The sequence below is a fragment of the Eptesicus fuscus genome, chromosome 14 (assembly GCF_027574615.1).
Source record: "Eptesicus fuscus isolate TK198812 chromosome 14, DD_ASM_mEF_20220401, whole genome shotgun sequence".
NCBI lineage: Eukaryota > Metazoa > Chordata > Mammalia > Chiroptera > Vespertilionidae > Eptesicus > Eptesicus fuscus.
Window position 1 is genome coordinate 42,480,066 of NC_072486.1, and position 12,417 is coordinate 42,492,482.

Below are 12,417 nucleotides of genomic sequence, written 5' to 3' on the forward strand. Positions count from 1 at the left end.
CTCCTCCTGGCCCCACTGCTTACTGCAGTCTCGTGCCTAATCAGTCCTGATTGGGAGAGGCTTGAGCCACCGCTGCAGCAGAGCTTGCCAGCCGAACCTTGTGGGATCGGGCCGAAACTGGCTCTCCGACATCCCCCGAGGGGTCCCTGATTGCAAAGGGGCACAGGCCAGGCCAAGGGACCCCACCGGTGCATGATTGGGGCTCGGGAGGGACCTCAGGAGGCCTCCAGGGCATGTCTGGCCCATCTTGCTCAGTCCTGATCGGCTGGACCCCAGCAGCAAGCTAACATACGGAGCATCTTCCCCCTGGTGGTCAGTGCACATCATAGCGAGCGGTTGAGCAGCCTTAGGGTATCATTAGCATATTACACTTTGATTGCTTGAACAGTCGACTGGTCACAGGACGACTGGACACTTAGCATATTAGGTTTTTATTATATAGGATGAATAGGGTATATTTAGGTAGCAGTTGTGCCTAAGTAGGACACTATATGAAAACTGAAAGAGTTCCCCTTTTCAGGCCTGTAAGAACAGCAGAGCCAAGTTTTGGGAAATGGAAGTTTAAGAAGGACTTAGCCACCTGGCTTGGGCCATATTATTTTTATGCATACAATGTGCATGCTTATTTTTACAAAAGTGGGAGCATATATACGTACTACCTTGAATTCTACTTTTTCTCTTTTTTTGTACTTTACATATGTCCATGTAAATGTATTTCTATACATCACATCAATTTTATTTCATTGAATAATAGTTTATAAAGTATAATTTAGTTAACTACTTCCTTATTTTGAGGCACTCATTCAAAAAATAATTTTGAGGCACCTATGGGCCAGAATATTTAGGTTGTAGCCACACTTTTTTTTCTTACTCTTTTTTATACATATTTTATTTTTTTATTTTTTAAAAATATATTTTATTGATTTTTTACAGAGAGGAAGGGAGAGGGATAGAGAGTTAGAAACATCGATCAGCTGCCTCCTGCACACCTGCTACTGGGGATGTGCCCGCAACCAAGGTATATGCCCTTGACCAGAATCGAACCTGGGACCTTTCAGTCTGCAGGCCAACACTCTATCACTGAGCCAAGCTGGTTTCGGCTTTTCTTACTCTTATAAAGGGCTTTATTTTTTTTTCTCACTTTAAGTGAATGAAATATGGGATGGTAATATGGACTAAAATGTGCTGACTATGTAAGAAATATTTAACCAAGGAAAAGAGCACATCATTCTCACCTTCCACCCCTCATGTACATGGATAGGTTGAGATTTCTTCAGACCAGATGACATTCATGCACCCACAACTGCTTGGGTTAGTGTAGTGGAGAAGTTGATGTCTGAGGCGAGCCCAGGGGCGTTGTCTTGCCTGCCTCTTTGTACAATTGTCATTTTTTTTTCTTTGTTTGAATCTAATTTCTGTTCCCCAACAAGATAGGGCAGAGCAACAATGACTGTGTCCCTCAGAACACAGAGAAACACTGAGTTCAGGTGAAACTGCCTAAATGCACAACTGGTAGTATACTTGGACTGAATTGAGGAACTTTTTCATCAACAACTGACTTGATTCCTTTTTCCACTCCTGTGAGCAGTGAGTGATCCAATTACTGATCTGTTGAGTCAGTTCTTTAGAGCCGTTGATTTGTGTAGATGCAATCATTATCCCAGCAGATTTGAATCATGTTCTGCAAACTAGCCTAGCTACGGACTCCAGGCACAATAAGGGAATGCTCAGGACACTGCAAATTGGGGAATCTCTATGAAAAGGCCTTTCTTTGTACAGTAGAAATATACCGTCACTTTTGTTTGTGAATTCAATCCCTTTGGATATACTTTCAGGCATGGCGTATGCTTTACTAGCTGCGGTTCCTGTTGGATATGGTCTCTACTCTGCTTTTTTCCCTATCCTGACGTACTTTATTTTCGGGACATCAAGACACATCTCAGTTGGTAATTATAAGCATATACTACAATTTGTATTCCTGTTTAATATGTTTGGGCCATATTGTGTGTATTTTGCTTCCATATCTTTGTTAATGTTTTCCAAAGAAATAGGGCTTTAGTGCTCTGCCTGCTTTTTCTATTCAGAGATGCAAATGGTTCTAAGCTTTCAAAATACTTTGCCTTCAGTTTGCTTTATAGTTAACTCTTTTTTCATGAAGCGGAGAAATTGAAAAAATTGTTAAAATTACAGCCTACCTTCATATTTTTGGCATGGTTTAGTGTGTGTTTTTTTTTTTATTATTATTATAATAAACTAGAGGCCCGGTGCATGAAATTCATGCATGGGTAGAGTCCCTAGGTCTGGCCAGTGATCAGGGCCAATCATAGCCTTCCAGCTGCCAGCCAGGGCCTTCCTTCATTCCATGCCGCCCCCTGGTGGTCAGCATACGTCATAGTGAGCAGTTGAACTCCTGGTTGGTCAAACTCCCGAGGGGACAATTTGCATATTAGCCTTTTATTATATAGGATTTGACTCCATATTTCAAAAGCGTTCTCTTCCATGACAAAAAAATGACCATAAAAATCTTCAAGAGGTCTTTGAACTTACTGTTTTACCAGACTGGCTTAGCATTTACTAAATTATGTTCATCAAATACATATTCATTATTTCATTAAAGAGCATACTTATTTTTAAGTCAGTAAGATTGGAAGACTGGCAGAATCGTGCCAAAACAATTTAGAAACTAAGCTTGGCTTTCCTTCTTAAATAGGTTTAAAATAGGTTTATTTCCTGCAGTATCTAAAATTTGAATTTTCTTTTGCTAGAATGTTCTATTAAGTAAATGTTTTAATGTTACTCTGCTACTTTGATGTTTACACTTGAGGTAATTTTGCTCATCCATCCATTCGCTGACTAGACATGTATACCTGGGCAATCCTCTTGAAACAAAGACAGCTGTCCACTATATCCCCAACCCATATCCTTGTCCTTAGTTATATGTCCCCCCCGTATCTGGCATATTTCTTTGTCCCTGGAAGGAGGTCAGGAAGAGGTTTTATTGATTGAAAGAACTTCCTCACCTGGGAGAATTGATCAATACCAAATGCTTGATGAGGTAAGAAACATAGAAGCTGATTTTTTTCTCTCTGGTATTCTACCCATGTAGACATTCCAGGTTACTGGATTTTGGTACTGAGCCCTCCCAGTTGTTAAAGCCTTCCACGAGGAAAGGGTAGGGTCATCATCATCATCATGGACAAACCTATCAGCAGTAAGTGGAGAAGCTGCTGGAAGAAAAGGAGTACTTTTTAAACATAGACTCTTACAGACTGGCATTTGATATATGAAAAAAAATAATTTGTCTTGAAAAGAGAAAAAGAGAAACTATACATTTCCTGTACTGTGTCTTTATTCTAACTTGAACCCTGTGGTATTGATCAAGGCACTCAGCTCCACAGAGTAGAACACTGAATGCTCTAGGAATAAAAGTAAGATGGAACAAGTAAAGACTCAGCTTGTATGCCACCTCTGCCAGGAAACTCTACCTGACAACTCTCCCCCCTCCGACCCCCGCCACCACCAATGGAGATCACACAAAGATAGGTTAGAACCATGGTCGGCAAACTGTGGCTCACGAGCCACATGCGGCTCTTTGGCCCCTTGAGTGTGGCTCTTCCACAAAATACCACAGCCTGGGAGAGTCTATTTTGAAGAAGTGGCATTAGAAGAAGTTTAAGTTTACAAAATTGGGCTCTCAAAAGAAATTTCAATCATTGTACTGTTGATATTTGGCTCTGTTGACTAATGAGTTTGCCAACCACTGGTTAGACACCCTTTCTGTATATGTAGAAAGCATCCTGAATGCTGTATTGTAATTATCTACCTACATGTCTCTCTCTTACTCATTTCTGGATCCTGAATGCCTTAAAACATTTGCTTTTTTAGCTTCTTTTATGAACAAACAATATAGATTTTCCCAATCACAGCTAATTATCTCACACATCTTTCTAATCCTATGTAGGCATGACATGTTGAACCTAAAACACTTGTGATTAATAATTTTTAATTGATAGAGACTTTCTCTCCCAGGACCTTTCCCAGTGGTCAGTTTAATGGTGGGATCTGTTGTTCTGAGCCTGGCCCCGGACGAAAAATTTCTCATACCCAGCAGTAATGGAACTATATCAAATGCTACCATGATAGACAACGGGGCTAGAGATGCAGCAAGAATATTGATTGCGAGCACCCTTACTCTTTTGGTTGGAATCATACAGGTAATGGACTTACAAGTAAAATATAGATTGGTATGATTTTTATTTGAAGTAACTAACTGTTGACCTAAAAATAAAAGGCCCTTCAAAGTGAGAGGCAACAATCATTTATGGAGATCAATAAGAATAGCTATTCCAAACGCATTGATTCAGGCAGAAGCCCAATTAATGTTCCAATTAGGAGATAAAAGCAATGGGTATTTATAAAAAGGGGAGGAGACCAGTTATATCAATAGAAGGAAGGCATTCCTAATGGTGCAGATAATATAACATAGTGGTGTTCATTCTAAACAATGCTTTTAATTTTCAGTCCAGTAGTCAGAATAACTCATTTCTTGTTATCTTTGCAAAAGATCACAGGAATAGGTGCATATTTTTTGCTCTTCTTAGTACGTATCTAGAAATACCTCAAGGTTAATATTGCCCACTTTTTTCACATTTTAGAGTGATGGAGGGCAGAGGTGGAGCATTAAGAAATTCAGATTTGTTTCCTACAAATATTTTTGTTACAGGAAGGTTACCAGAGTTAAAATTGGTGTTAAGTTTAATGTGTTAATAGTTCAAGCGAGCAGGTTCTTCTCCCAGGCAAACACTTAATTCGTCCTTCCTTTTCTTATTCTAGTTGGTGTTTGGGGGTTTGCAGATTGGATTCATAGTGAGGTACTTGGCTGATCCTTTGATTGGCGGATTCACAACAGCTGCTGCCTTCCAAGTGTTGGTCTCGCAGCTAAAGATCATTCTCAACGTTTCAACCAAGAACTATAATGGAGTTCTCTCCATTATCTATGTAAGTGTTTCTTCTTACTCCAGGGATGGCTCACTGAGAATGTGTTCTTTTCCTCTTTAACGTGAGTCTGTAGAGCCTGTGTCCCTCCATGCCATACTTTGGGAGTCACTGAAAGCATTCTTGTCTGAAAAAAGCAATAAAATCATGAATAACATCAAAAAAGGCAGATTTTGCAAATCATTATTCTCAGTTGGTCAAAATGGTTTCAGAAGTGTCACTGCACTTAAAAATACTGATGAAAACGAAGTGGTATAGTGAAGCTAGGACTGCTCGGGGCGGGGGGGGGGGGGGGGCAACAGACTTGAGTTCCAGTCTCATCTTTGCCTCTGACAAGCTAAGTGACCTCTGGTACATAATGTAGGATAATGGCTGATAGTACCTACCAACTAAGTTAAATAAACAGATGAGGAGCATTTTGGCCCAGAGGCCGGCACAGAACAAGTACTCGATAAAAGTACTTTGAAATTATTATTTCACATCTCAAGGCTCTTTTATTTTTTATTTGTAAAATGAAACAATTAGACATGCATCTTTAAAGCCCTTTTTAACTCTGAGAGTCCATGAAATGTATAATGTAAATGTCTGAGCAATTATAGATGAAGAGGAACATTAGATTCAGAGATGATTCAACATGCAAAAGAGATGCAAAAGAAGGATGTAGAGCACACTAATTAGATTGAAAAGTTCTTGTATCTAAATATATGTTCTATGCAAGGCATGTTTTTGATGCTTGAAAGTGATGATAATAGTAACATGATGTCACTCTGGCTTGGAGGGAATGATATGCAAAAATAACATGTCAACATTAAGAATGGAGTCCTTTAGCGATCCATGTATTAGCTTCTAAAACAATGTAAGGCCATGCATATATATCTAAAAACTAGTGAGGTGGTCAGGAATTTGCTCAATTTCACAACAGTGCCATCATCCCACATTACTCCATCCATTAAACAAATATTATTCAGTGCCTATTATGGTCAGTTACTATGCTAAGCAGTGATAGAGGAGGGAGTATAACAGTAGTTAAGATCATGGATGTTGAACTTCAATAAGCCAGGGTTGTAGTCTTGGTTCTACCACCTGTTATTCATGTAAGTTTGGGCATGTTATATTTCTCTAAGCCTCAGTGTCCTCTATTGTAAAATGGGAATAATAATAGTACTTACTAGAGTTGTGAGGATTAAAAAAGAAAAATTGTGTATAGCACTTAGCACAATATCTGGCACATAGTAAAAACTCATAGTAATATTATTTTCGTTATCATGATGAACAGACCTCATTGAGCTTACTGTCCACTCCCCAGGCTTTCAGTCTATTAGAACACTTTAGCACAGGCTGTTTTTTGATTCAGGATTATTTTTGTCATTGTTGCTTTTTTTCCTACCAAGTCCTTGGTTTGATTTGAAGCCTTCTGACAGGCTCTCTCACTTTTGCAGTCCCTGAGACAGCCTGCTATTTCTTGCTATCACATTTTCTCCATCAACCATTCACTTATTCTTTCTTTGTCATTAATTCAATCAGTAAGTATTTATTGACTACCTACCATATGCCAGGCATTGTTCATTCCCTATGCAAACCCACTGAATCCACCCAGATACCCCTTACTGAGTGTACTCACTGCCTTGTGTGAACATTGCTAGGTCTGTATCCACACAGATCACAGGAGGCCTAGGCCAGTGGTTAACCCTGGCCATGCTGGACCTCTGTAGACAGGGAACTGAAATGGTTCTTCTGGTCTCCTAGGACTATGTTTAAGATGAAGCTTGATGCCAAGGATCCCACTATCAACAGGGACAAAAGTAATCAGGAAGCACTAGAACAAGGCCAAAAGAGTTTTCAAACCAACCACAATCATTATTTGACATGTCCTTTTGAACACTATTTTTGAAGTCTCAGGTTACAACCTGTCATAGAATTTTGCAAGAGTCCCTCCCAGGTCAGCCAAATTGGATGAAGATATTTCAAACATTCCTGTGTGATGGTGAATATAAGCTTCCTCTTTTGATAAGAAAGCATGAGTATGTCGGGAAATGATTGCATAAGGGTTGAATGAGCCTCTCAGAACGTGAACAGAGACTTTTGCTTATGACATTACCAATTACAATCATTCATGAAAGAATCCTTCCACAAATGCAGAGTGGTAGTAGAATCCTCCAAGAAAGACTAAGATTGTTGAAGATGCTTTCCTTAGAATGTAGTTAACAGTCCTTTTGTTATAAGGTTGTATTTTGGATTGACACACACACACACACACACACACACACCAAAACAAAAACAAAACACAAAAAACACAAACCCACATACCAGGAAATAATGAATACAAAAAAAATGGAGGATGAAATATTGGGAAAGAAAACAATATATATAAACATTAATTCACAAATGCCAAGATGCTGAAAAGAGTATTCAGAATAGGGTATCGGATGCAGAAAAACTATTCAGAATCAGTAATACTCTTCATGCTACCACGTAGCTACTCAATTATCTGAGTAAATCAGTCTATTTAAGAGAGACTGTGTTTTCCTACCATCCACTTTGAATGGTTTGTCTTAATCGACAAAGGAAGACTGTCTTTACGCTTACTAAATTGCTGCTACCCGCCCCGTTTTCCTCCTAACAAGGAGGAAGAACACATTGATAAACTTTGCCTAGATGGTGAGAGTTTTGATTTGTTGTTTTTTTTTTTTAAATAGATTTTATTGATTTTTTTACAGAGAGGAAGGGAGAGGGACAGAAAGCTAGAAACATCGATGAGAGAGAAACATCGACCAGCTGCCTCCTGCACCCCCCCCACCGGGGATGTGCCCGCAACCAAGGTACATGCCCTTGACCGGAACCAAACCCGGGACCCTTCAGTCCGCAGGCCGACGCTCTATCTACTGAGCCAAACCGGTTTTGGAGAGTTTTGAAAGCCACCCCTAAGCTTGATCAGATTCATTACTTTGAATCTATTTAAGTATGTAAAATTTAAGACATTATAATAAAAAGAAGGTAACACTTTAAAGGTTGATATATATACACAAGTTCTGATAGCAAGAAATTCCTGATGGCAAGGGGTGATTATGAAAGGTCTGTGATATTTATAGAAATAAATTTGGCTCCAAAAGTTAACTAAAAAAATTTCCTCATATGTAATATTAGGTATAATTTTTTTATTACTTCATACACCCAGGTAATGCTAGGTAAGAACTTATCTAAATGAAATGGTCCTAAAATTCTCCAAGCATTGTAGAAAATGTGGTAAAATATTATCCATTACTGAAAAGCTCATTTTCATTATTTGAATTATTTAGAATACTAGGTAGGATATGGAATTATATGTGTATCCATATTTAAACATATTTTAGAAAGTATTTTAATAGCCAACTAAATTAGATTTAATTTTCAATGCTTTCCTTTGTTGTTGTTGTTTTTTTAAATCCTCACTGGAGGATATTTTTTCTTTCGATTTTTAGAGAGTGGAAGGGAGGGAGGAAGGGGGAGAGAGTGAGTGAGAAAGAGAAACTTTGATGTGAAAGAGACACACTAATTGGTTACCTCCTGCACACACCCCAGTGCCCAGGTACGTGCCCTTGACTGGGAATCAAAACCAAGACCTTTCCTTTCATGGGCCAACACTCTAACCACTGAGCACCCTGCACTCTAGTTCAAGCACTTGGTGGAAGGTATTTTGCTTCTACTACAACTTCTCCCCTTGTTGCTTTACTCTCTCCTTTTTTTAAAAATCATTTTTTATTTTCAATTACAGTTGACATACATCATTATATTAGTTTCAGGTGTACAACCCAGTGACCAGACATTACATAACTTAATAAGCGACCACCCCAGAAACCCTGCACTCACCTGCACCTCCCCTAGTCTTCAGAATATTATTGACTATAGTCTCTATGCTTTATATCCCCATGACTGTTCTGTGACAGCCAGTTCCTTTACTCTTGTTTTGGTTGTTGTTAATCTTCACTGGAGGACATTTTTCCATTGATTTTTTTTTTTTTTTTTTTTTTAGAGAGAGTGAAAGAGAGAAGGAAGGGAGAGAAAGAGAGAGAGAAAAACATCTCTCTCACATTGATTGGTTGCCTCCCACATGCACTCTGACTGGGATGGGATTGAACCCAGAACCCAGGTATGTGCCCTTGACAGGGAATCAAACCTGGGACCCATTGGTGTCTGAGGCGGTGTTCTAACCACTGAACAATACCAGCTAGTGCTCCTTTACTCTTGAATGTATTCCAGAGAGTTGAAGTTGCCAGCAAAATGACTCCTAGATTACTTAATGTTCATAATAGGTAATTGCTGTCAGATTGTCATTATAATTCTTTTAAGTATAGTTCACCTATAAAAATAAATAAGGTACATGTTATAAACTATGAGATGTTCCATCCCTTTATCTTCACAGGAAGATTATTTGTCTCAAAGAATTGATGAATGCCTTTTTAAGTCAAGCCTCCTTCAGGACTGAAGTTGCTGTAACAAAGATATTAGTGTTCTTTCCTGGGATTCTTCCTTGCTAACATTCCTCTATTCCCAGAAACCTTCTATTTACAAAGCAAAACTAGTTTTTCTTGAGCTAGCTTATCTCTCCACTTGGAAAGAGTTACTTTTATTTAAGTCATCTTAAAGTTTGAACTAAATATCAAATTAATTTCCAAAATTTTATACTTGACCTATATATCAGTTCGATGATTTTCTTGGCCATAATGAATAGGTCAGTCCATATGTAATTACATATAAAGTATTTTAGGCATTTTATTATCACCTGTATCATTCAGGTTTAGGAAAAAGCTTTACCTAAAATACTGGCTAATTGGGACTGTTTGATTTATCAGTCATTAGTTTCAACAGTACCATATCAACATGGTAAAAATTAGGCCAGTTAATAGCAACTGCAAAACCACTTTAAGATGCAAACTTTTAAAGTTTTCCTGCAAGTAAAAGACATTTTTTTTCTTTTAAGAGATCTCATTTTATTATAAAAAACACAGATAGCAAAAAATAAGAAAGTAGAAATCATCCATAGCTTTATTATTCCAAGTAAACCATCATTAATAACTTGAGATATATTTCATGGTCTTTGTATTAGTCAACATATTTTTATGATTTTACATAATTTTAAGTGCTATTTGATATCATAATTTTTTCATAAGAGAACTCTAAAATCATTTTTTTACAGACTCTGGTTGACACTTTTCAAAATATTGGTAACACCAATCTTGCTGATTTCATTGCTGGATTACTCACCATTATCATCTGTATGGCAGTTAAGGAATTAAATGATCGATTTAAACACAAAATCCCGATCCCTATTCCTATTGAAGTAATTGTGGTAAGTAGAATATGTAATTAGAAAATTCAGCATTAGTTGGTTTGACAAGAAAGGAATTGCTAAAACAAATGGATTTTTAAAAACCTCTTTTGTTTTATTTCAGACAATAATTGCTACTGCCATTTCATATGGAGCCAACCTGGAAAAAAATTACAATGCTGGCATTGTTAAATCCATCCCAAGGGGGTGAGTATGGCATTCCTCTTAGGCAATGCTAATTTATTAAGGCAGTACTTTCTATTTAAATGAAACCTTTTATTACAAGCTTCATTTCATTGGTGCTCCTCCAATAGCCCTATTTGTGTATGATATTAAAGAAATACCCATTTGTGCAAACTATCAGATAAACAGTATAGATAGATAGATAGATAGATAGATATAGATATAGATATAGATAAAGTTCAGTTCATTTGTTTAAAAGCAGCCTGAATTATGATCTCTCTTTGTCCTTCATATTCTTAAAAAGTGGCAAGACGTGTACAGTTTCCACCAGACTCCTGATTTAAACTCATATGTATAATTACAGTATAATATAAGTAGGATCAAGAATAGTAACATTCTATTTTTTTGCACTGAGGACAGTCTGCTTAAGGAATCAGGGACATCTGATCTAAATTCTCTGCCATTTCATTTAATCAATTTTAGGTGATATTTATGTCATTTGGTCCTCTCAATAAAATGCATACTCTGCAAAGGAAGTTTTATATGTGTTTGGTGAATTAGAAAAGTAAAGAACTAAGGTCTTTTGTCCATCTCTGACACCAACTAGTTCCGTGGCCCTGGGGGTGTGGAGGGGAAGTGTTCTCCTATAAAACAAGGGTAATGACAACTACTGAAACTTCAGCTCCAGCTTGTTGTGAAATGCTAATGAGATCTCTCATAAAATTCGAAGAGTGGACCAAGTGCCCTTCACTATAATTTTATCATATGGCATTTTAAAAAAGAAGCCCACATGTTTATTAGACTTGTAACATTAACTTACAGCATTTGTGACTAGGCTTCCCCTTATATAACCACTAAGTACTAGTCCCCTGAGTACTAGCTGAGGGTCCTTGTACCAATCTTTGTAGAGTCTCCATGCTCTTAATAGAAAGTTCCCGGGCTAGCCGAGTCCCAGTGCTTGTTCCACAGGGAACTGCTGCCTTTTCATTTGATCAATCTCATTTTCCTTCTAATATCTGTTTAAAAAAATATTTGAAAAATTACAACTGGCTACAATGGGCTTAATTAACATATTCTCCATGCTAATGTTTCTCAGACTTACCTTTTTTGTGAGAATCACATGAGATCCTTGTTAACAAAGATTCCTGGTTCCCACCCCATACTTATTAAATCAGGCTTTCCAGAGAAGGGGCCTCAGAATTGATATTTCTCAAAGGCATTTCCAGTGATTCTTATGACCAACTATATTTGGGAAGCGCTACCTTCGAGTATCAACATTTTGATAGTAAATCCTAGCGCTGAACGGAATGAAATAGGAGATACAGTGTGGCTACTTGAGTTAGAGCATTTTCACCAGAACAATTAGATTATTTCAGTAGTTAAAAACAACTACATAAACATATATTATAGATCCCTTTTGTCGGATTTCCCAAGATGAAACCCTTAGAGGGCGTCCACAGAAAATGCCTCGTCCCATAAATCCACGTTTCATGAATTGATATGGGGAACTCATTTCTGCTGCCCTAAGTCAGCCTTTCCTACCCTATCCAGAGCTTTCCTTGCTGCTCTCCCCCTGAAAATGGATCTCTACTCTCTTGCTCTTGGGTTTAGTCATGATGAGGCCTCTGACAGACCACGTGGAGTGATTGGTTAGGTAACCCAACCTGGCTGGCCCCAGGGACTACAGGCTCCTCCTCAAGGCAGCTCTGTCTTCCTAGCACAGTACCTATCTCATAGTAGGATCCCAGAAAATATTTGTTAAAGGAATAAAATACCCAAGCCTATGCCATTATGAACAAGCCACCAGAAAGGACTTTGTTGCCTGATCTAATGGGATTGCACAGAAAGAAGTCTAAAGACATTAACAAAACTGAAAAAGAAAGGGTGGAGTGAAGAGATTGGAAAAGAGCAAAAAAAGTAGAGTGTTAAAGATG

The 12,417-nt window shown here is 38.0% G+C and overlaps 1 protein-coding gene across 1 annotated transcript in view; it reads left to right on the forward strand.

Annotated features, from left to right (window-relative positions):
* SLC26A4 (solute carrier family 26 member 4) overlaps nt 1–12,417 on the forward strand; it is a 44,460-nt gene that overhangs the window by 5,129 nt on the left and 26,914 nt on the right. The window contains exons 4-8 of the mRNA XM_008150073.3: nt 1,836–1,946; nt 4,030–4,214; nt 4,834–4,998; nt 10,169–10,321; nt 10,425–10,507. Coding sequence (XP_008148295.1) covers nt 1,836–1,946; nt 4,030–4,214; nt 4,834–4,998; nt 10,169–10,321; nt 10,425–10,507 — 697 coding nt within the window. The remainder of the gene's footprint in view (nt 1–1,835; nt 1,947–4,029; nt 4,215–4,833; nt 4,999–10,168; nt 10,322–10,424; nt 10,508–12,417) is intronic.